The following is a 25,042-nucleotide window of genomic DNA, read 5'->3' as shown; positions in this document are numbered from 1 at the left end:
GTTGGGAATTTAGGGATTGCTTTAAGTGTTGAACAATTAGAAGTACTTAAAGCCAGTTTGGCGTATGTTTGGCAATACATTTGCTGCAAAAAGGTAGTGGGCTTCTGGATTATTTAACCCAGTCAATTTCATGTGCTAATGAAGCAGATGAAAATTGCGTCTAAACCTGTGCTGTCCAATATGGTAGCCACTAGCCACACATAGTTATTGAACACTTGAAATGTAGCTAGTCTGAATTGAGATGTGCTGTTTCTTTTTACGTTTTAAAGTAGCTGCTGGAATATTTAACATCACTCATGTAGTTCACATGGTATTTCTACTGGACAGCACTGATTACTGGTAAAGCCTGAGAACTTCTGCCTCACAGCTGTTGTCCCCCTATTTAGCAAATACTTCTTTAGTTTAAAGGTCTGTTCCTTGAGATGATTTGAAATTAATGACCCTAGGGAGAGAATACCACACTAAGTCTAAGTTTTTTTTTTTCTGCTAGGCTTGTATTCTTTACTCAGTTTAGCCCCTTTGAATAACAAAAACTGATGAAAGGTCCTGAGGTACTTCAGAGATCTGGAGCCCCAATCTCTTCAATTTTATCACCTGTTAAATTGCTCACATTCTTGATTCTGTTTATTCTAGCTTTTACTTGGGAATGGAAGAGGTTGGCTTCCCCAAACCACAAAACTCCACTCTGTCATCCCTGTTAATCTAGATTAAAGCCTGAAAAGCTTCTAAGCAAAGCCAAATGCTCCCCACCTGTGTCCTTGGTTGGAACGTCTTCAGACTGTTTATATCTTTTATGAATTTACTGAAAGCCACATCGCATAGCTCACACCCCAAATCCTAAATTTTTCTGATCATTTCCCCTAGCAAAACAACCCTTGCTATAACGGGACCTGTGTCATACTCGACAATTTGCGACCACACTCAGCCATTTCATATTTGGCTCACCTGTAATATCCCATTTTTGGTAACAAATTCAGTATTGGATGAGAAGCTTTTGGTTGTAAATAGCAGAATATTGAACTAAAAAATGGTTTAAACCTATTTTCTCATATAACAAGGAGAAGCTCAATATAGTTGGTTCCATGATTTGTTATTTCAGCAGACCAAGTCTGTCAAGGTCTAAGTGATGTCTCTGTACTTTCCTTAATTTTCTTTTATGGTTTCAAGATGACTGCTGGTGCACTGAGTAGGACAATATCTAAAGACAGGAAGTAAAAGCAGCAGTTTCTCCTTGCGCATCTCCCATCAGGGAGGAAAATCCTCCCCAGATGCTCTCTTTCCAATAGTTCCTTCAGTGGATCACACACCTGTCAAGGAAGGTGGGAAAATATTTGGCATATCCAGCCTTACTAGGAGTTGTTGTGGTCTGCTGACAAGGGAAAAGGGCTATTGGGAGGATAAGCAAGACCACTGGCTAAGGCTGTGTAACAAACCACCTCAAACTTAGTGGCATAAAAGAATGACCATTTTATTATGCTCACAGGCATTAGGACAGGGCACAACAGGGATAGGCTGTCTTTGTTCCACATTGTTTGGGACCTCAGCTAGGAAGACTAGAATGTCTGGGGGCTGGAGTCATCTGGAGGTTTCTTCATCCTGGCCTATGATGACTAGAATGCTGGGACCACTGGGCGGAGCACCTCACATGGGCTTCTATGTGGCAGCTCCCTGCATGGCTGCTGGGTTCTCAGAGTGTCCTGGGAGAAGGGTCCAGAGAGAGGTTCTCTGGAGATGGAGCATTCCAAGAGAACCAGAAGAAGCTGTGTGGCCTTCTAGAACATAGCCTTGGAAGTCACATAGTATCACTTCTGCCATATTCTATTGGTCAGAGCAGTCAGAAACCCATTCAGATTCAGGGGAGGAGACAAGAACCTTGCTTTTTGATGAAAGGAATGTTAATAAATTTGCAGCCTTACAGAAAAAAAAAACTGTAACAGTCCTCTTGTAAAACAGAAAACATACACACATATATTCCCACAAATTCTCCTTATATTGTTGCGGTTAAAAGGAAATTTCAAAGTTTATCCTCAATGAGACATGATGTCACATTCTTCCTTTTCTCAACTTAAAAAAATTTTTTCTTCCAGCCCAGGAATGATATAAAACACTGTTCAGAACTCTTAGTGGATAACAAATCATGGAACCAACTATATTGAGCTTCTCCTATCAGAATCCCCCAAATTCTGAAGGGGGGTTTTGGCATTAAAAAAAGATTCAATATTATTAAATAATGAATATGAACGACGATTTAAAACAACTGTTCAGTAGCTCCTGTTTAAAGCACACAAATATTTGGATCCTCTTTATATTGAATTAAAATATTAAAATTTTGGAATACCTATTGAGTCACACAATGAAGAGGATAAAAAAGATAAAGACTAAGTTCCTCTCTTGCAAGTAGTTAGAAGACTAGGCAGGAGGACCTGGATTCTCTCTCCATTGTCTTAAGTACTAGAACTGAAATAGCAACAGTTCCTGGCAAATGGAGCCGGGAAGCCCCAATAAAAGAAGTGGCCTGTGTTCAAGTCCTTACAAATGGGTAGATGTCAACCAGGGCAAAATGGAAGAAGGGAAAAGACAAAGGCACACACTACTAAGTGAAGAGAGCTGGGTAAAGTATGGCTTGGTTCCACCGAAAACTATTTGCACTTGAGTTCATAAAAGATCAAAAGCTGCGTGTCCACGCCATCTATTCCTTACCCGGCCTGTGCAGAATTCGGGGTGAAGAGTTTGGGCTCGTCGTTTCAGGGGCTTCCAGGAAGAGGGCGCCATAAGCCCGCGAGTCCTGAGTTTGGCTTGGCTGTGGAGGCGGTGCGTCCTCGGCCCGGGGGCGGGGCCGGCGCGCTCACGTGACCCTTGCTCATGGCGGCGGCGGCAGTAGCGGCGCTGGCGGCGCTGGCGGCTCTCGGAGGCCGGAGCCGGATCCTGTAGCCGGGGTGTGGACCCGCGTCAGTCCGTCCCTCCTTCGGCCCCCTCTCTTGTCTTCCGGAGTGTGGCTGGCGGAGCTGGGATGGCGGAGCGAGGCCTGGAGCCCGCGCCGGCCGCGGTGGCGGCGCTGCCGCCCGAAGTGCGGGCGCAGCTGGCGGAGCTGGAGCTGGAGCTCTCGGAGGGTAGGAGCCGGGCGGGGGAGCGAGCGCCCCGGCGCCGCTGCGGTTCGCGGCGACAGGGAGACCAGGTCTCTGCCGCGCGCCCTGGTGGCCGTGCGGGCGAGAAGGGGAGGAGGGTGCCGGAAATCTGGCCCGGGCTATGAAGGGTCGTCTTTCCTCCTCTCTCACCCGGTGAAGTGGGTTTCCCATGTGCTTCATTGTGTTCTCGCGGAGAGGGTAAAGCAGCGGCTTCGGGGAGACATCCTCTCCAGGCCCGGGCTGCTTCTGCGCTCCCTGGTCCCCAAAACCCGAGACAAAGCTGCGCCCTCCGTTTCTGTCGGGGACTCTGGGCACGGTGGGGGGTGGGGGTGGGGGTGGCTGCGGGCTGGGTGGCTGAGCTTTCTCCTGTTCTCTACCCTTTTGGAGGGGAGGGCCCCACGCCTGTTTCAGTCCCCTCCCCCCCTTTCTCAAAAAGAGAAAGACACATGGGAAATCCGCAGCATTTCTTCTTCCTCCTTTAACAATGCGAGATGCCTCTCTAGTGACAGGAGTGAGATAGAGGCAGGGTGGGCCATGGAGGATCCTAGAGAGATTGGAGCAGTGGCATTAACCTAGAGAGAGACACACGGAGTTGTCTTGAGACCACCTTTGTCATAGTTTTTTTTCCTGGTGCCTGTATTCTGGCTGAATTTTCCGCATCTGATCCCCTTTTAGAGTCTTTGAAGGAGGAAGGAGAGGTTACATGCAAAGGCTGGCCATCACCCTCTTTTTTTGGACAGTAGATTTGGTACAAGGAGGGCTGGATTTATTTTGAGAATTAAAATAATGGAATAAATCAAACCACTGTTCTTAGAGAAGTCCCTTGGATAACAATGAGAGAAACATTGCTGTGTGGTAGGCATGTGATCAAGCTTCTTGTGCAGTTGTGATCAGTTCTCCATAAAGTTCCTGTTTTTATCACAGGCTGTCTCCGAGACAAAAGCAGCATTTTGTCCAAGCTTGATGTCAGTACTGTGGTGGTGTCCCTAGAACTGCACATTCTTATTGAGTTCCTTGCCAAAGGCCCTCTTGACCATCATTTTTCAAGTGGATTAAAAATTGTTGGTTGGAAAAGAAGAATGTGACAAGTTCCCTGGAAAGTTCTGACTTTTTGTTTACTCATGGAGACATTATCTCCCCCACCCTCCCATCCTTTACAATTAAAAACCAGAAGTAGATTTGTGTTATAAATCCAGTTGGGCATGGAAGGAAATTATTATTAATAACCCTGTTAGGTTTTCCCAATGTATAGGGAGGTGCTGTTTTCATTTGCACTTAATTACCAACATATTATTTTTCAGTTAATCAGTTGGGAAGTTATTCTTTTGGCCAGTCCCCAAAATCATTGGATAGGTTTGATTCTGTGAAGTGTTTAGAGTATTACCATCCATTTTGCCTCTCAACATACATCATTTTCCTAGATGAAAGTATTGTTTTTAAATCTGTGATGACTTACATTCAAATTGACTTTTGAAACAGTTATTTCATAGTAGTAAATCAGCTATCTTTGATTAGACAGAAAAAGAGGTTTGGCTGGATGTTTGCGTCAGAAAGATTAAAAATAGGAGTTGATTGCTTTTACATGGAGAGGGAAATCCTGGAAGCTCCTTATTCTTGGTATTTCTGCTTCCAGCTGATTGTTGTTTACTTCTCTGCGTGTTTCTAGAGATGATGCTGAAGAACTATTTCTAGGACTCACACTGATTAGCTCACCTCTCTGTCCTTCATGAAGGTGCGAAACTCCTACAAACTGTGAATGCCAGAGCGTAAACATTATTAAGGACGAGTGTATGATTTGCTTTCCAATACAGGATTGTTTGGGTTGGCATATGACTTAGTTTGAATTGGTTTCTTATGAATTTATACTGCATTATCCTGTATGTCATCTCTCTTAGCGATGTCTAACTGGAAAAAAAATACAGTTAAAAAACCTTGGGCCTGCAGTGTCAGCATCTTGTTGGCCATCTGTTTTTCTCTCTTGCTTAACGTACAGAGAATGGTTGCTGGAGAAGTAGATAGATATTTTTAGGAATTTAAGTGAAGTCGAAACACCCAAACAGCCTCCAAATCTATAGCATGGTGTTATTTGTGATGTTTGTAACATATTCGGAACCAACCTTTGTTTGTTTGTTTTACATTTTCTCTACAGTTAATGGCTCTGACAAAAGTACTTTCTTCTGAAAAAAGAAGTTGCTTTTAACTATGTGTTTATTGTGTATTGCTGGCTTTGGTCCACTCATTCCTTGATTTTATTAATCTCTTTAAGGTTCAGGCTGTAGTCGTTTGTAATTATAGCTGTAGTATGAGCTGTATACTGAAGAATTTTCTTTCTGTTTTCCTGTATTTTCAGCTGCAGGCTTTGGTCATAGATCAGCCAACTCTGTGTTGAAATGCAGGTTTGTGCCTCCTTGGGTTGTTTGCCGCAGAGCACGGTGCAGAGCCCAGTGCTGTGGCAGAGCCCAGAGCTGTGGCTTCAGGAAGGTCACCATGGACCTGGTGGTTAAAGCCTCCTGTTTCTGCACCAAAAAGAAGAGTCTGAAACTCTCTGGAGGATTACTTAAAATTGAACTTACACATAATTATGAGCTTATTTATGGAGGAATTGAATAGGTAAATGGTTTTTATAAGTATTCCCATGATTGAAAAAATTTTCATGATCCACACATATTATTATATTTATTATATGTTTGACAATAAGCTCTTTTGTCTGAACTTTATTCATGTTTTAGTCAAGTATATGCATGTTTTAGTCAAGTATATGCACAAAATAGCACTAATGATGAGAATTATTTGTTTAAATCTGATAACACATTAGATTTGTGTAATGATCTTATGCATTATGTCATTTGAGCTTTATTACAACTTTGTGATTTTTTTTTTTTTTTTGGTTTGCTAGAGGGGGAAACAGATTCACAAGGGTTAAGTGTTTTGTCTAAAGTTGCTCATGTAATAAGTGACATTATCCTAAGCTGCCATGTAATTATGGTATCTGTTACCATTGAATAATTTAAATATCTTTACTGTTATTGCATAAGCTATCAACTCTAATTTTTACTCTTAAGGAAAAACTACAAGACAGCCGTATGCCACAATTCCAAATAGTCTGGTTGATTCTCTTTCTGAAATCTGTTTCAAATCTGTCATTCACTTATGTGATCCAGACATTTATTTTGTGCCTACTACTACATGCTAAGGATACAGAAGTGAGCAGGGTACTACATTAGCTTTCAAGGAGCTCTGAGGCTGATAGGGAAATCACTTAAAAAATACTAACAGAACAGTATGTACATGAGACCACGATGGAGTTCTGCACAGGGGCTGCCTTCTAAGAAAAGAGGAAGCTATCTGTTCTGTCGTCGTTGTGAAAAGGAAGCAGCAGAGTACTATAAATATGAGATTGGATTGGGTGGCTAGGATAGAGGGCTGTGATTTAGCTTGTGCAGTTCAGTCTTAAGTGTGCAGGAAAGAAGGACATAAATCTTATACTTTATGTGGCATGTCGGAAGGACTACAAGCCTTTCAATGTCTGAGAACAGCCCAAAGATGACAACGGAAAGGTATTTAAGATGAAATAACACATACAGGAAGGGATCCTCCCTTTTCTTGTTTGAACACTTCTCTGAGCACAAACACAACACAGTCACATCCTCCCTTTCTGCTCTCTGTGTCATCACATCTTGGTGGTCCTTAAAGCCTGGTACTGGGCACACCTTCAAGGTGAAGGGATAAGAGAGGGTTGAGTCCTAGTAGCTGAAGTGAATCCTCTTTAAGAGTGGGGAAGAGGTGGTAGAGTTGAAGAGGAAAAGGGTAAAATGCTGGATAGAGATTGTATTTCACAATCTCAGAAGCTGGCAACGAGAATTAAGCTACCAGAAAACTGGCAAATCCCTCCTGCTTTATCTATAATGGCTTCTTCCCTCAAATATTTAGCAGATCCATGAATTCATAGGATATATCTTTATCAGAAAATTACGTCCAAGCAGTTGTCATACCTGATGCCAGGAGCATTAAGGAATGCAGGTGTGTGGATTTTTAAATAACTCAAATCTGACATGCCTAAGTAATCTACCCCCTAAAACTTGCATGCATGTATTTTTGGTGGGCTGTACTCATTTTATGTTAGAAAGCATCTTTAGGAATTGCTGTCAGAGCCTTTGGCACATTCCTTTGAAAATCCTCATGGTGGCAAATTTTAATTCTCTGAGGGTAGAGTTTCATTTTGTGGTTACTTGCAGACAAGTAGAGAAAATCTGGTTGATGTTCTTTTGGAGTCCAAACTAGCTGAGATTGAAAAAAATTAGAGTGATTATAAACTTTAGTCATGACTGTCAAAAAAATTAGGATGATTGTAAACTAGTTTTGAGGGCTGTTCCAGAAGAGACAGACAAATTCTGACTGTTGGAAGAATGATTCACCTTACGATAAAGGAGTGCTTATTTGGACACCCTAGTTCTCATGTGTGTTTTGAAAGATTAATTTTGTTGTTTGACAGTCCCATAGCATTGAGCTGGATTTTTGAATAAGAGAAATCATTAATGCTTCACTCTTAGCCCAGCCTTTGGTGGCTACTTTCTTACTTGGCCTGGGTAAGGATTAGCACCTAGGGTTGATAGTTCAGAGGTTGGCTAAAAAGGCCCTCTACACTATATGTGTATATGTTTTTACAGGTTTTTTTTTTTTTTTTTTTTAGGCGAGGCAACTGTTGGTTGACCTCACAGATTGCAAGGACCTTGTCATCTTACAATCTCTTATTTTTTGTGCCTACAGCACCTGGTCTTCCTAGGTGGTTTCCCATCCAAGTACTAACCAGGCACGACCCTGCTTAGCTTCCGAGATCAGACAGGTTTGGGCTTGTTCAGGGAGATGTGGCCGTAGACCCCTCTACACTATATTTATATTATAATTACTACAGTTCTCCATGGTCTCCTCTCATGATTAATTCAGGAATGCTCTTTGAAACGCTCCTTCCTCTTTGTCTGAGATATTTCTCACAGTTCTTTAGGAATTCAGCTGAAGTATTACCTTTTTTTTGGTAAACCTGATCCTGGCCACTGTGAGCTCTCTAGCTTGAAACCTTACAGCATTTGCAGTTTCTATCATTTTTGCTAATCTTATATTTTCTAATAATTTAAATTGTTTTTCATTTCCCTTTAATGTAAGCTCCTACAGAGGTCATTTATATCTTAAACTTCTTTAAATAACTCCCCAATTTCTTTCTTGTATTGTTTTAGGAGTGCAATAAATTTTTGCTTACTTCAATTTGATTTGAATTGAAACATAAAGTCTCTGTCTTGGGGATTTGATTTTGGCACCAGGCAGGGTGGTGTAATCATTTGAAAGGCACAGGTTTTGGCATTTGGTGGGCCTGAGTCCAAGTCCCAGCCTATCATTTATTAGCTCTGTGACCTTGGACAGATTGCCTAACCTCCTTGGTTTTAGTGTCTTCAATTCCTAAAAATTGGAATGAGAACCTCATTCGAGTTCTAAGGAGGTTTAAAATGAGATAATAGGAGAAAAGCTGAGTGTAGTGTGTGGCATACACGTAATCTTTATTGTTTCTGATAGTGAACGGATGCATTCTTGATTTGGCTGTTTTTAATATCTTGTGTAACTTAGTAGAATATGATTATATATGAAGTGATGAATGGAATCAATTTACGTATATATTTTTTAAAAGTAAGACTTCACTCCATCATTAGCTGTTCCTGTCCACACCCTCTACCCTTAGTTCAGCATGTGTTGGGTCACTGCAAGCAGTTGACAAGAGCAAAGAAGAGTACCTGGTTTATTTCATATAGACATCTGGCATGTGTACATTTCCGAGCCTGTAGGTTTTGGCATGTGATTCTGAAATTTAAGCATGGTTTCTGAGACTCAAGCATCTACCAGTCTTGAAAAGATACATGTGGGTGCTCAGAACCTTCAATTAGTTTTCAACTCTTTTTTTCTTACTCCTTCTTTTGTCCTTAGTGAATAAATCCTTTTGGTTCTTCCTTCAAAAGTTCTCTTGCATCCTCTTTTCCTATGAGTAGCATTTATCACCAGCCTTTTTCAGTCTTCTGTCTTTAGACTTAAGGGTCTGATTTTTGTCTCCCTTCACCTCTAGATTGATCTTTCAGCTTTTACTAAAGCCATTGCTAAATCCAAGGCTCTGTGACTCACTGTCTTTCAGTTCTACATTTTTAAAAGGCAGGGATGGTCTGTATCTTTTATCCCTAGAGAGCCTAAGTTAGTTTTGGACACAAATAGTCCCTCTCTTTTTGGTGATTGCATATATCACAGACTTTTAAGAGAGAGCGTTTTTATACCTTTGTGCGTCTAATGAGTAAGTTGCTTTCCCACGTGGATGCTCTTTTGTGAACAAGATTGCTTCTGAAAGGCCATTTTTTTGGAATTCCATAGCCTTACAGCTGACAGAATCTTTGGCTACAAGGGTTGGCTTCGTGGACCCAGAGACTCTCTGAAATGGTGTGTAGAAATTTGAGTGTGAGTGCTTATGTGCCTTTTCTGGGGGACAGAGTCTATAGCTTTTATAAGTTTCTTAAAGAAGATTATGAAGCAAAGTTAAGAACCAAGTCTATCACCTTTCATTCTCACTAGCTTGTAAGGAAAGCCAAACTCCCTCAGCTTCCTTCCTCAATACTCACAAACTTATCTATATCAGTTCCCACCCTTATCCCCTTTCTTTCTTTTCTTAGAGGAAGAAATATCCCCTTCCTCTTCTGTAGTGTATCCCTCTGACTGCATTCTCAGTCCCATCTTCTCTTTTGGGATCTTGGGAGCTTACTTCATTAATCGGTCTATTCATTTGTAGTCTTTTGTCTTTGTCTTTTTTTTTCATCATTAGCCTTTCACTTATACTTGGCTCTTGGCTCCTTCCCTCCAACCTGTAATAAATATGCTGAAGTTTCTCTCGTCTTAAAAGCAGCAGCTTCCCACAGTCTTGTATTGGAATCTGCTTGCTTTCTTGTGCTTGCATTCTCTCTCTCTCATGGATCCTGGAAGATGTGGCCTAGAGTTACTTGATCTTACTACTTACCTTTCCTCACTCCTTAGTTGATTGTTTCTGCCTCACCAAGCCTCTGAAACAACTGTATGCAAGGCCACTAATGACTTCTACTTTCAGACTGAAAAGTACCCACTGGATTTAGCATCTTCCTTTGCAGTATTGGATACATTGGGCCTTTATCTTTATAAAACTCTCTTCTTCCTTAGCTTTTATGGCATCACTTCTTTCTGTCTCTCTAACTGTTCCTTCTTATGCTCTCTCTTGGGCTTCTTTTTGTCCCTCTTGCCCCTGATTGTTCCTGATATCTGTTATTAGCCTTCCTCTCACTTCACATACACTTGCTGAGTCATCTCATCCATGCCCAGGACTCCAGCTGTCATGACTGCTCCCTAGCCTTTATCTCTCTAGCCCTGACTCTCCTTTGCTCCAGACATCCCTTTGGTTCTCCCCAGACAGCTGTAACTTAGTATATCCAAAACTGCATTCCTTGTTTCAGCCCATTCCACAATTACTCCCTACTTCAGAATGTCCATTTACCCAGGTCAAAAACCTGGGGGTCATCTTTAACTTCTAATGGACCACTGACTCCTATTGATTCTACTTCCTCTCCTCCATTCACACCATCTTTATTCAAGTTCCTATCTCTTGATGAGACCATTGTAGTAGTCTCCTAACTTATGGGTCTGCCTTCAGTCTCTTCTCCTTCCATTCTTCTCTATTTTGTGATGGAATGATAATTCTGAAACACACCTGTGTCCTTTTCCCTGTTTAATAGTTTTCATTGGCTTTCCCTGTCCACGGGATGAAACCTTTTGTATACCAAGACCTGCCTGCCTTTTTAGCCTCATTTACTGCTCCTTCCATATTTTTTTCTCTCCTTTCTAGCCATGTTGAATGACTTGTACTTCCCTGAATGCACTGTGCTTTTTTCATTTCCATGCCTTTGTACACATTGCCTTTCTCTGAAAAATGCCCACTCTGGCTTGTTTTTTGCCTTTTTCTGCCTGGTTAACTTGTGTTCCATACAATTTCCTATAAGAAGCCAGCCTTTCCTAATCTCACTTAAGAAGTTAAGATCTCTGTGTATCAATTATTGAGTGCTTATTATGTAACAGGCTGTGTGCTTAACACTTTATATACCCTGTGTTGCCAGTAAATTGGTGCTGAATAAATAGCTCCTGTTATCATGATGACGAGGGGAATGAGCTAGCGAAAAGCACCTGAACATTAAGTGAAATGCAGGGTGTGCCACATCCTGCCCTGTTGCTATACATGACCTTTCTGAACATTCTGAAATGAATGGCAAAGGAGAAAGAACACTGGACTTGAGTCATTTGATACTGGGGTCAGGTCCTGCTTCTGCTGTTTACTGTATGACTTTGGGCAAGTCTTTGAAACATGCTTCTAATTCTAACAATTCCTAAAGGTAGCTGTGTGATTTCCGTTTTGTAGAGACTTGTTAAAGAATATGAAGTCGGAAAATGCAGTGTGCTGGGGTTAAACCCAAGTCAGCTTGGCTCTAAACTCCGTGGTGTTTCTACATTGCCATTTGCTTCCATCTCCCTGAATTATGTTTCAAGTAGTTCTGGCAAAATTCTCTTCCTTCTTGTTAGGCCTCACTTTTCTTAGGATATAGCTTCTGTTTTTGGAGTTTTGGAGGTAGGGCTCCCTGGAGGGAAAAGAATTGGAATGTTCTATCCTATCTAGTGAACTAGATAGGAATAGGAGTGAGATTGCTTATTTCTGACCTTGCGTTGTCAGAATCAGCAGAGTTGGCACTCTAAAACGTTTTTGGAGAATTTCTTTCATGCCAGCCAACTTCCTGCAAGATGTGACATCTTTATTTCTTAAAAGAGCAAAAAATGCTGGGTATAATCTTATAAGACTATTTATAAGGTGAAAGATAATTTTATGTACTTATATTTTGACATGAAATTAAATTTTCTTCCTTGAATTGAGATGAGGATAATGAGAAGCTGAAAAGGGGAAGCCCAGGAAGAAAATATTTTGGATGCTACACAGGAGAGCCCTAAATGAAAATCTATAGGTCTAGTGTCTTTGAAAGGTCCTTGGTGTGCACTGGACTTGAGCTCCTGGATTACAGATACAGGATTGTGGTTAACATTCTGGTTCAGAAGGAGTTTTTAGTGTTGTTGTTTTCATTAGATATTTAATGTTTAATTATAAAATTAATTTATAAATTAATATAAAGATTTCTGTAAATGACATGTACTTAATTGATTTTTATTGGAGTTCTTATTTTGTGAAGGAATAGTTTTCTGATATCTCTTTATTTTTAAGAGGACTGTTGCTTTTTAGGGACACATTAAAGCATTTGTAGGGTTTTTTTTTTTAAGGATCTTGGATTATGTTGTCTCAGGTTATTCACAGGCTGGAACTTGTGGGTTTTATCTCAGGTCAGGCACAAATTCATTATGCCGCTGACCAGTTTTGTCACTGAATCTCCTTTATAAAAATGAACCCAGCAAGAATCATAAGGTAGAAGCTTTTGATAGTTTCTTGTTTAGTAAATCTGAGACTGAGGCAAATAGGCTGTCTTAAAATTTTTTTGAAGGGTGATTGACATCCAACATTATATTAGCTTTAGATGTGTAACATAATAATTCAGTATTTGTATATATTGCAAAATGATAACCATAGTAAGTCAGTCCAGTTAACGTTGATTGGTCACTATACAGTTACAATTTTTTTTCCTCTCTTAATATTTTAAAAAGTTGTCATTTTTATCTTATTGGACTTCCTTTCTGGTTTGGAGAAACTTTCATTTTTAAATTGAACATGTAGCAAAATCATAGATATGAGTTTTCCTGCCATAGCTTTTTGCTAATTGTTTTTCTTCAAGGAGACCAAGGGAAACTTCCTGTTTAAAAACAAACAAACAAACAAAAAAACCAACTTTCTCATTAGTTGGTTCTCTGAGCTCTGCTCTCTGATGTTACTCCTATATTATAGCTATTTTTCAAAATATCTTAAAGTTATGAAATTTTCATTTGCTTAAATATTCTTATCTCCCTTTGTAAGCTGCTTGAGGACAGCATGTAACATCCTTCAGCATAAGTACTCTTCAGTATTTATTCAACCAGTGAATGAATCTTGACTCTCATCAAACTCCCTATCTATTCTTATTTCCTTACCAGTATTTGACAGACTCTTCTGGAACAGTCAGACTGGTTTCTTTACTCTTTTTTTCTGACAGGCTCATTCTCATCACTGCACCCTGCAGTGACTGTTTTCTTTGTTAGGACTACCTTTTCTCCTGTTATAATTTACCCATATTTCACGGCCTAGCTGATGTCTCCTTCATCATAAAACCAGCTGACTGAGTTAGTCCATATTAATCTCTTCTATTTTTAGATTATTGTTGTATTCAGTAACATAGTTTAACACTTAACTGACCACTATTTATTTGTTTCATTTATGTTTTTTTTTTCTTTTGCCTCCTGTTGACTTTAGGTTTCTTGAGCATAATGAAAAGGTATTCTGCCTTTTGGAACTTCTAAGGTGCTGAATATGTCAATATATCACTAAAGATGTACTGAGCACATTTATTTACAAGGTCTATTGAGAGCGTAAGAGATGTATAGAAGGCAGATTCCTTGTTTTCAAGGAGCTTTCAATCTAGTAACTCAACAAATAGTTGTTTGGGTTTTTAAGATATTAATTTAAGTAATTGTCTTCTGAGCACTTGGAAGCATTTTTATTTTCTACTTGTGTGATAAAATAGCATTTCATCCCATTTGAAATGATTCTGGGAAGGTGGCAGCTTGAACATATCTCTGCTGTTTTTTGAATTCATTTCAAGTAAAATCATGACTTCAAAGCTTAGAAAATACCAAGAGTTAGAATGGGAGCTCATGAAGGTAATGTTAAAGGGCTTGGAGGATAGATCCAGGAAACCTAAAATACAAGTAATAAGAATTTTAGAAGGAGAAATAAGTAATAAAAAGAAATTTTTCCTTAGTTGAAAAAAGATTGCAAATTGAAAAAGACTGCGGATTGAATGAGTTCACTGTGTTCCAGGCAAGATGATAAGAAAAGGTACAAACCTAGGCATATTTTGATAAAATTACTCAATTCAGTGATAAAAAGAACCTTGCAAGCTCCAAGATAGAAACATAAAATTAAGACTAGAACAACAACAACAAAACAGACTATTTGCAATACTATGACTTTGATGATGGTGTAACAAACAGCCACAGACTATTTAGTGAAAAGGTCTACATTCTAAGAATCCTAGATTCTAGATGTTATTTACCTTATAGGGAAAAGAAGATTCTATGTGAGTTTGCAAGTGTTCAGAGATTATATCACCCATAGACCACAATCTTAGCAATATACTTTAATCAAACAATACAAACAGAGACCCCAAGATAGGAGGAGGAGAGGAAACAGTTATGGACAATGGTAACCACCAGTTTGTTTCCTGTATCTGTGAGTCTCTTTGTTTTGTTTTGTTTGTTTTGGTTTTTTAGAGTCTGCATATATGTGAAATCATAAGGTATTTGTCTTTCTTTGTCTGACTTCACTGAGCATAATACCCTCTGGGTCCATCCATGTTGTCACAGATGGCAAGATTTCATTCTTTTTTTTTTTTTTTAATGTCTGAGTAATATTCCATTATATATACGCCATGTTTTTTGAATCCATTCATCTGTTTATGGACGCTTAGAATGTTTCCATATCTCGGCTATTGTAAATAGCGCTGCAGTAAAGGGTGCATATATTTTTGAATTAGTGTTTTGTTTTCTTTGTATAAATACCCGTAAGTGGAACTGCTGTATTGTATGATAGTTCTGTTTGTAAGTTTTTGAGGAATCTTCATACTGTTTTCCATAGTGGCTGTACCAATTTACATTTCCACCAACAGTGCACGAGGGTTCCCTTTTCTCCGCATCCTTACCAACTCTTATTCTTTGTTGTCTTTTTGATACTAGCCATTCTGATAGGTGTGATGTGATATCTTATTGTGCTGATTGGCATTTCCCTGATTATTAGTGATGTTGAGCATCATTTCATGTACCTATTGGCCATTTGTATGTGTTCTTTGGGGTCCAACTTAATTTTCAAAGAGTAGGCAATGAGAAGGGTAGGTTTGGATCTGAGAAGCAATAAATCGATAACTAATACATCCTTGATTCCTTTCTTTCCTTCAGTCCATCTCGCCATATTTAGTCCCTCTCTAAGTTTTTTGGTTTTGTCATGAGAAATACCCTAAATCTGCTTCTCTGCATTAGTAACCACTGCTCATCATTGCCTTGCCTTGCTACTTCACCTCTAGCTCCTTACCTAGTGTCCCTGTTTTCTTCTTTCTGGCTGATTTTACACATAGCAGCTACAGTGAGGTTTTTACACTATAAATTAGATCATGTTGCTTCCCTGCCTTACAACCCATCAGTGGATTCTCTTTGTCTTTGAAATAAAATTCAACTCTATTCCTTGGTCTACACAGTCCTGTCTATTCATCTGTTTCTCTCCTCCGCTGTGCTTTAGTCACACTGCCTAACTCTTCTTTCTCTTTCCTCTTCTCCTCCCTCTGTCCTTCCTTCTTTCTTTTTCTCCTTGCTTCTATCCCTCCTTTTTCTTTTTCTTTCTCCTTTATTTATTTAGTTGCTTATTGGATGCCTACTAAGTGCCAGATAGGTACAGGAAATACAGCCAGTGGTTAAAGTAATATTTCTGCCCTTAAAGTGCTTACATTCTGTAGGAATAGACAGAAATTAATAAGTAATATATATTGCCTGTGAGATGGTAAAATTTCAATGGAGAAAAATTGCAAAGACGGATAGAGAATACTGGGACTGGGTCAGTGGATACAATTTAAAATAGGGTAGTCATGGACAGCCTATCATAAAATGGCATTTGAACAAAAATCTAAGGGCAGTGAATCTTTTCTTCTCTCCCTTGGGCTCACCGTGCTTGTTCCTGCATCTGTGTCTTGTTCCTTGCTTTTCTTCTGCCTGGAATGTTCTGCTGCAAGATCTGTGCTGGCCAACAGCTTTGCCTCCTTTCCTGGAGTTTTTGTTTAAATGAGCAAATCCTCTCATCTTTCTTCATCTCATCTCTCTTTTTACTTTCTTTTTGTGTGTGTGTGTGTGTTTAAAATTTTTTTCATAATACTATCATTTGAAATGGTCTTGCTCAAATATGTATTTATTTATTATCTGATTGCATCCCAATAAAATGTTAGTTCCATGAGAGCAGAGACCTTGCTGTCTTGTTCCTTGCTCTATGCCCAGGGCCTAGTATAGAAGACTCAGTAGACACTTGTTCAGGGAACAGATGGACTTTGCAGGGAGAAGATTCCAGCGGGATTCCTTAGATAGTGGCAGTTTTACAGAGTAAAAAGGTATAGGCTCCGTCTGTCCCCAGACCTCTGCTAGGAAGGAAAAGGGACCCCTCTGGAAGCTGGCCAGGGCTAGAACTCAGGGGCTCATGATGTTTCCTGGCATTGGTTAGTTTCTAAAGTATTTTAGTTTTTTCCTTTGTTTCTCCACCCATTTATCTGTGCTTTCCAATTTTCCATGTAACTTTTACAGTTGGATGATGTGTGGCAATTTGCCACTTCATCAGCCTACTTGTCTGCTTTGTATGTTCAATTTAGCTGATATATATTATGCAGATACTTACAGAAGACACAGCATCAAGCCTGGTTTACAGTGCTTACATGAGAGCTGTAGTCATGCCACCAACTGCCTTTGCTCCCTGCATGGGGGGACGTATGCCTCTTGTATTTTATTTTATTTTGCCTATGCGTTGATTTTCTTTTTCCTCTCCCTTAAATGTGTTACCCACAGGATCTGAGGCATAGGCTAATTGGGTGGATTATTCTATAGACCAGATGTTGTTAGTAGCTTTCATTTTGGTTTAACTGGTTGGTCCTCATTGGGAAAAACTAAATATTTCCCATGCCTCATTTTCTAACATCTTTTCTTGACCACATTACATCTTTTGCAAAATGTTAGAAAACCAAGGAAGTGAAATATTTAGCCATATGGTAAATACTGGGTTTGTTGAACTAAGTCAGACCTTTGGTCAGTTTATCCTAGCATTTGCAAACAGTGTGGCCAACTAGACTTCCGAGGACATTCATAGGTCACCCGTAATATGCCAACTGTACACAAACAGCCTCCTGGTTTTCTCTCAGATGTCTGTTTGAGTACCTGTGTCCAAGATATTATTCAAACACTAAACTTATTGTAATTTTGCACATAGGATAAATATAGTAAAATTTCAAATATTTTCCTTATTAACCTATCATAAACTTGAAGTTTATCTTTCTGTCTGAGAAATAGAGCTTACGAAACATCTTAATTACTATTCTATTTCAATGAAGATTAAAAGAAACATTAAAATGATGATCGTGTTGAAAATATGACTGAAATGGTTATATATGTTAATTAAAAGATCTCCATTGTCAGAGAACTAAATTGCTCAGAATCCTGAATTTAATTTCATTATCTTCTATCTTTTTCCTTACAATTGTAGAAAAAGTTTTTCTTTAGCGGTGAGGATTCTTTCCTGTCCTTTTTTTTAAAAATTTTTTTGTAGTCAGTTTTAGTTGTCTCAGTTTCCTTACCTGTAAAATGTGGATAATGTATCTACTTATATATGTGAGAACTAAATCAGTTAATTCATAAAAATATAGTGATTAGAAACTGCCTGGTGCATGGTAAGCACTGTAAGTCTTTATTATGCTGTTGTGCTGCTGTGTTATTTTATATCCCCCAAACTTCTATCCATGCAGTTGTAATTAGTGAATGGAGTGACTGAACTGGGTATGTAAACCCAAATTTGGTTTCCAGCTTTCTGAAATAGGATAATACTTAAAGCCACAAGAATCGATGAGTTCACCCAGGAAAGAGGGCTTAGAGTATTTCTGACAGACCCCTGAGAAATGCTAACATGGGCAGTGGAAATGAAAGTCTGCAAAGAGGACTGGGAAGAAGTGGCTGGAGGTTTAGCAAGAAAGCTAAAGAAGGAAAATCAGGAGAGGTCCAGGGTCAGAAAGGCAAAAGAGGGAAAGAACAGCTGTTGCTGCAAACACAAGAATGGTAAGGATTAAGATGGCTTTATTGAATTTAGCCAAAAGTTTGTTTTATGAATTTAGTGAGAGTGGTTTTAATGCAATAGTGTGGGGATCAGAAGCCAGATTATAATGGGTTAAGGAATGAATGGGAGGAAATGTAAGAATTTCAAAAACAAAACAAAACAACTTTCAGTAAGTTTGACTATGGTTAGGAGAGACTGGACATAATGGTAGTTTTTTGTAGTTATTTGCAGAGATAAGATATTATAAACAGTACTTTATTGCATAATGTCATAAAGAATGCATGTACAAATACTGAGGTTGCTCAGGTGAAGGGCATTAATGTACACCCATAGTACTACATTCTGTATAGTATTCTGGGAAGGAGTCCCTGAAGTAGAATCACTTGGGCTCAGAGTTAACAGTTTAATAGGATTTTGGTGGGCAGATAGACAAGGGAGGAGGATACTTTAGGTTTGGAGAAAGGCATGGATTTGTGAATCATTGTAATGTGTTTGAGGAATTACGATGATTTAGTTACCACTAGAACCTAAAGTGTAAGCTTAGTGGGTCCAGTAAGCCTGCACAGGTGGGCAGAGCTGATTGCATGGCAGGGATGGACCTTAGAATTAGAATCTTAAATTTTATCTTATAGGGCCTTGCTTCCCAGTGGGGGTTTGTGCGGTTGTGCCAGGAGGTACTCAGAACTTATGGTAAACATGGTATATCTTGGAGTATGCATTTCAGTGAATTTTTTTGGAAACTATTGCTGTATTAAAATACGAATATGTTATAATGCAGAATTAAAATCTAGGATAAGATATAACCTTAAATTTTAAAAATTAAAAAATAATATATTTTGCCCTTGTGGCTTGTTCCTTCAGGCTGTGCCTCTTCTAGATCCTCTATCCCCCATCACTTTCTTCAGGCGAAAGTTTAAATAACATCCACATAGGTCATGGGGAGTCATTGAGGAATTGTAAGCTGCAGTGGATAACATCTGTATTTGGTAGAGCTCTCCCTAGAGGAGGATGATTTCAGGCTTCTGTGTCACATAACTATGGGGCACCATACCCATAGACTGCAATCAAAGTAGCCCTATGTTGATAAGAACTGGGCAAGTGGGCAAGACAGGAAAGGGATTCTTACAAGGAGGCTCCTGAAACGAGCTAGTGGTCTCTGCAGTAGGTTTAGGGGAGACACAATGAAAAGAAGTATTTAAGGAGGCAGAATTGATGAGATTGGTGTGGAGAAGGAGGAAGGCATATGATGTGATAGAAGAATTTAGATTGATTCCCAGATTTCTGGCTTAGCTTTTTGAGAGGAAGATGGCACCATTTCTTGATACAGGGAGTAGAGGAAGAACAGTTTTGGCTGTGGGAGGAGATAAATTCAGTGTTATTGAATTTGAGAGGTCTTTGAGCCATGCAAGTGGGGATCCATAGCAGGCAGTTGGCTGTGCATGTGTATGGACCTCTTTAGAAAGGCCTGTCCTGAAGCTACACGTTCAATATTCCTGAATGGGCATCACCGACAGTAGAAGCCATGGGTGTGACTGAAGTGGTCCGAAGGGAGCACATCAAGTAAGAAGAGGCTGAACACAGAGCTCCAGAAGCGCCGCCATTTAAGGGGGAAGCTGAAGAAAAGGAACCCAAGAAAAGTGGTCAGAGAGGTATGTGTGGCCAAAGAGGGAGAAGAGCAATGCAGTAGGGATTTTCAAGAAGTGCCTGTTGCTGTAGTGTTTAAGAGTGGACTGAGGGATGCCACTGAGATTTACAAATGGAGGAGGTCCTTGGTGGTGACCTTTGCCTGAGTTATTTTAGTGGTGTTGGAGGTGGGGGACTGCGAACCTGTTAGGTGTAGGGTAAGGAATCTAAGGTGGAAGCAGGAGTAGAGGTAGAGGCAGACAACGTACACTGCTCTTTCGAGGCTGTGTGAAGCGAAGAAGAGAAAGAACAGTAGCTGGGATGTTTATGCTTTTAGCTCTTATTTCTTTCTCTTCTCACTAGAAAGTACATTGCATGAAGGCGAGTACTTCCTTTTATTCACCACTTTATCTCCAGGGTAGAAAAGAGCTGTCGGCACATAGTAGATGTTCATAAAAATTTGATGGTTGATTTTCTCTATCCGGAAGGACGTTGGTATTAAGAGAACATATAACTAGTATGATTTCCAGTGCTTTGACGAAACTTCAGATGCGTGGCCTTCTGGCCAAGTGTCTGTGATCTCCTATTATTGGAGCAGTCATTGTATCTCTGGGGGTTGCAGCTTTCTGTGAGTTTGCTGTGGCTGAACCAAGGAAGAAGACATACACAGATTTCTACAGAAATTAGGATTCTATGAAAGATTTTGGGGAGATGAGGAAGGCTGGTATCTTTCAGAGTGCAAAGTGATTTCGGAATGTAAAGAATTTGAGTTGACTTCCATGGAAATTTGTCACTGACCTGTGTTCCTGAACTATGAAGCATGAAGATATGGGCTAAGGAATAGTTTCTCTTGATAAATAATTAACAACAATAACAAAATTTGATGGCTGAATTAATGAATTATATTAAGAAGGAAGAGATTTGAGCATGTTCATTTGTGGGGTGGAAGGGTAAGAAGCCTTGGAAAGGAGGGGTTGACGGTCTAGAGTAGACTCCTGGTCTCCGTGAGTCAGGAAGGTTTGAGATTTCAAGCATCTCTGAGTGATTATCCAGCATACCAGAAGAGACTTCTTTTCCGCTGAAACAGAGGAAAGGAGAAAAGGATGGGAGCAGAGGCAGATATTTATAGGCAGAGGAGGAAGTTGAGGGTGTTCTCTTCTGTTGGTTTTATGAGTATTCTCTGAGTTAAAAATAAATTGTCACGTATGTATCCTTGAAAAACACTTTGTGAAGACATACAGAAAAGCCACCCTCATTTAAGCAGCTATGCTTATGTGAAAAGTCATAGATATAATTGTAGGTACACACCAGGTTGTGGTCAGTGACATAGAAAGTAGATGAGGTAAGGGTGCACCAGAGAGGATGAGTAAGAGTAGGTGAGACAAGAGGTCTCCAGTCTTAGATGTATATGTAGGGAGTGGTTGTAAGCTGAGAGAAGAGAATGCATACATCAGTGTGAACACCATTCCATTCTGCCCTGGAAACAGCAGGAAACTGTCCTTGGACTCTTAGCGAAATCTGGAGAAGGAAAGACAGTGCATGAGGCTCACTTTTTCCTCTTTGAGATAAAATGAACAGAAACTTGAACCTCGATTGAAGTAGAGTTCCTCTTTGTTACCAGCTCCTCTGGTTCTAACCAGTCTGGTTTTCCAGTGATTTATTTCTGATTCATTTGACAGGAAACTGCTTTCCCAACTTTTGACAACCTGTTATCTAAAATGATTTGTCTGTTTAGAAGCAGAAGTAGTAGTGAGAAAGAGGATGTGACAGTGTCTCAGTGAGTCATCAAGAATAAGACATGACCATATTTGTCTACATCATCAGAACTAAAGAACATTAAAGTGTTCATTTTTTTTTTCATTAATAGTTGTTTAATAATAAGTTCTCACTTGTTCAGAATTCTCTATTTTCAGTCTAATCAAATTCAAGACTACAGATTTCTCAGGAACTTTCTGAAAGGGAAAATAGAGTAGTAAGGATGGGTTTTATAGTCTAGACTTTGGTTGAAATTAAATAACCCAACCAAGCTGATTTTTTTTTCTTTTGCTATTAACCTTAACCATCATTATTGCAAGTCGACCTCTGACAGGCTGTACAAGGCAGGGTAGAGTTGAACTTGAGTTCTTGGCTGCTTTTGACTTTGCATTTTCACATGTTAAAACATGTTCCCTGTAAAGTGAGCAGAGGATCTTTCAGAAGGGGATCAGATTCTAAGAGTAAAGAGGTTTTGCTTAGAGCAAATTGTGAATTCTAATCACTTAACTGCTCTATCAGGGAAGAAACGTTTATAATGTAAAAAGCACCTGTCACTTCTTGGAGATGGAGAGAAGTAACTTTTTTCTCTCTGACAAAAGGTGAAACCAGAGGTTGAATAAGATAGTTGGGGGGTGGGGGAAACCCTATGCACCTCCACATAACTCTCCAGAATTCTGAGTTTTTTCTAGCCATTAGTTGAATAGTTAGAACTCCAGTTAGGCTTTTATTTGGGGGAAGCAAAATGACGTTATCAGTATTTTGGGGAGAACCTAGGGAAAGAGAGCTTTCTAGTTAATTTGTCATCAACAAGCTGAGGACCTATTTCTCATTTTTACAGAGAACTGAGTTATAGTCAGATTGCTTTTTTCCTGGAATTCATATTATGCATGTGTGCGTATGTCTAAGAGACCATGTTCAAGACTTTTGAAAGAGACCTGATGCCTGGACCCTTTTTACAGATTCTCATTTCTGTTGGCTTTTATGTGAATCACCTGGGAAATCATTCTGAGAGAGAGGCATGTCAGAGGCAGTGAGTGAGGTAACATGGAAAAAGACACTGTGTTCAGGTTCCATTTCTGCTATTTACAAGCTTTGTGACCCTGGGCAAGTTATTTAACCTTTCCTAGCCTCTAGGAGATGAGTGGCTAGATGACAGTATCTGGTTCTTTCCAGCTCTTAATTCCTAAGATGACCTATGAGTATCTTTATGAAATTATATGTAATGGAAATCTTATTTTAAATTAATTGGGACAATTACTATTGAAAGAAAATCCACATATAGTGAGAATCATCTATGCCTAATATATAGTCAGTCAATGAAAAGTTATATATTGAATTTTCTTGAATCAAGATATACATTGAATTATTCATTTTGCCTGCTGTTGTTCTTTTGGCCTGTGAGGGTGAGGGGACAGGACTTTAGTTCTGACTTTTACAGTTTACAGCTTGTTGAATTTCACTTCAGTCTCTCCCCTTTGTACCTTTTTCTCCACAACCTTAGCATCTTGTGCATTTATCTTTTGTACTACTCATCAGATTACTTTATAATTGTTTGCTTATATTTCTCTTCATCCTTCCCAGAGGCTGGAAACCATGCTTATTCATTTTTACTTTTCATGCTGTAAAACACTGAGGAGGAGAAAGATGGTGAGGTGTGAGGGAATAGCAGCAGAGTCAAAGATGGCCCAGATTTTGAGTTTGGGTAACTAGGGGAATGATGATGTTATATATAGAAACAGCTGAGGTGCTGGTTTGGGGAGCAGATGATGAATATAATTTTGGACATGATAGAATCTGTGGCATGGCAGGACATTCAGATAAACTGTTCAGTGGGCAGTTGGAAATAGTGAATTATATCCTGAAGTAGTTGAAGAATTTGGACATCATCTTTATGAGCTTCATAAAGTTATATCAGATCTTTGAAAGGGAAGGTAAAAAATGAAGTTAATGGGGAATGCCTATATTTAGGAAGCTAGAGGTGGAAGAGTCATCTGGAGTGCCAGTCATGATCACAGAAGTAGGAGGTGGACTGGGAAGCATAGTGTGCTTCTTTTATGGAGATAAATACTCCACAATGTTAAAGCTGTAGGGAGGTTAGGAGAATCAGATGAGTGAATATGGATGATTGCGTTAGTCAATTCTAGTCCTGTGGCTGAATCAGAGGCTCGATTAGAAAGTAATGAGGGCATAGAGAGATAAGTGTAGGCTTCTCATTTTGAAGCTGGGTAAAAGGAATGAAAGACCAAAAGCAGATTCAAAGGAGTACTTATTTTACTTTATTATTATTTTTTAATAATAGAGGATACTGAAAAATCTTTATAGGCCTGGGGAGGCTAAGAAAAGACAAGACTGAGTTGGCTAGGGAGGTATGGACACAGGTTGGATCCCTCAAGGGTATATGAAGGTGAGCCTGTGAGCAGCATGGAAGGATTGTGGCCTTATTGAAGTGGAGGGAGGATCTCTCTTTCTCTGAGACAGAAGAAAGGGTTTGGTTGAAAAAAATTGATTTGGGGAGAATAAATTGGTATGTGATTAAAGGGAAAAGATTCTTCACAAAGATGGAATCATGGAGTTTTGAGATATGTGAAAAGAATTAGAGCTGTAGCTATAGGAGAGCTTGAGAGGAATTAATGAAACAATTAAAACAATGCCAGTGTGAGACTGGAACTAGTGTGGTCAGCACGAATTTGGAGTGGACACAGTTGTGTGATGTTTGTGTAGAACTTTGAGATCAGCATGTCATATAGGGATGCTAACAAGATCTGGGGTGTAGAGGAAAGCAGAAGCCAGATGGTAAAGATGGGAACCTGCTCTGAGGAGTGATGGGCTTTAGGACCATAGTGCCTTTGGCCTTGACTTCACCCTTCAAACTGTCCAGTGTTGCTGATCATGGAGCATTTCTGTGTCACTGTTTTTGTGTGTATGTATATAAAGCAGAGAAAAAGATGGTCTTAAGGGTTATTCAGGTGGGAATAAGGTATGAGAAATTCTTGTAAGAATATTATGCATTTTTTCCTATTAATTAAAAAAAAAACATGGGAACATTGTTAAAAACTCTATAAAATAGAAAAATAGCCTTCTCTCTCCCCCACCCCCAGTCCCACTTCCCAAAATGTAATCACTTTTGTCAGTATTTTGGTTCTGATAGTTGATAATATAATTTTCAGTGATATGTTAAGTCAACTTTAGAAAGTATCTCTTGAGTCTCTGCTATGAAATTTAGCCATTTCTAGTACTCTTCCCCTTCTGAATTTTTGTAGTCATATTGTTTTTATATTGTCAAAATAAATAATGTTTATATTGTTGTGTAACAAGATGTAGTCTTTATGCTCTATGTACTATTTAAATCTAAATGTTTATATTCCACAAATATTACTTTTTCAATATCATTATTAATAAATATTATTTACTTTAGAACCTAGAACTGCTGTTGGACGTACAAAGAAGGAAATGTGATGCT

At 39.3% G+C, this 25,042-nt stretch overlaps 1 protein-coding gene and 1 pseudogene across 3 annotated transcripts in view; one reads left to right on the top strand and one right to left on the bottom strand.

Moving 5' to 3' along the window:
* The first annotated feature begins 2,850 nt into the window (after positions 1-2,850).
* The window catches only part of DIP2B (disco interacting protein 2 homolog B), a 183,701-nt gene continuing 161,509 nt past the window's right edge, over positions 2,851-25,042 (top strand). The window contains exon 1 of one of the 3 annotated variants that reach the window (XM_039882048.1): positions 2,851-3,110. In XM_039882048.1, coding sequence (XP_039737982.1) covers positions 3,011-3,110 — 100 coding nt within the window. In that variant the 5' untranslated portion in view covers positions 2,851-3,010. Of the gene's footprint in view, positions 3,111-17,841; positions 18,207-25,042 lie in introns of those variants that run through there. The other 2 variants (XM_039882049.1, XM_039882047.1) reach the window with 2 other exon arrangements.
* On the bottom strand, positions 7,884-8,002 carry LOC120618636 (uncharacterized; annotated as a pseudogene).

This window comes from Pteropus medius, unplaced genomic scaffold (assembly GCF_902729225.1).
Source record: "Pteropus medius unplaced genomic scaffold, Ma_sr-lr_union100, whole genome shotgun sequence".
In the NCBI taxonomy this organism is placed as follows: Eukaryota; Metazoa; Chordata; class Mammalia; order Chiroptera; family Pteropodidae; genus Pteropus; species Pteropus medius.
The sequence above is the reverse complement of the archived record's forward strand: the minus strand, read 5'-3'. Positions and strand labels throughout refer to the sequence as shown.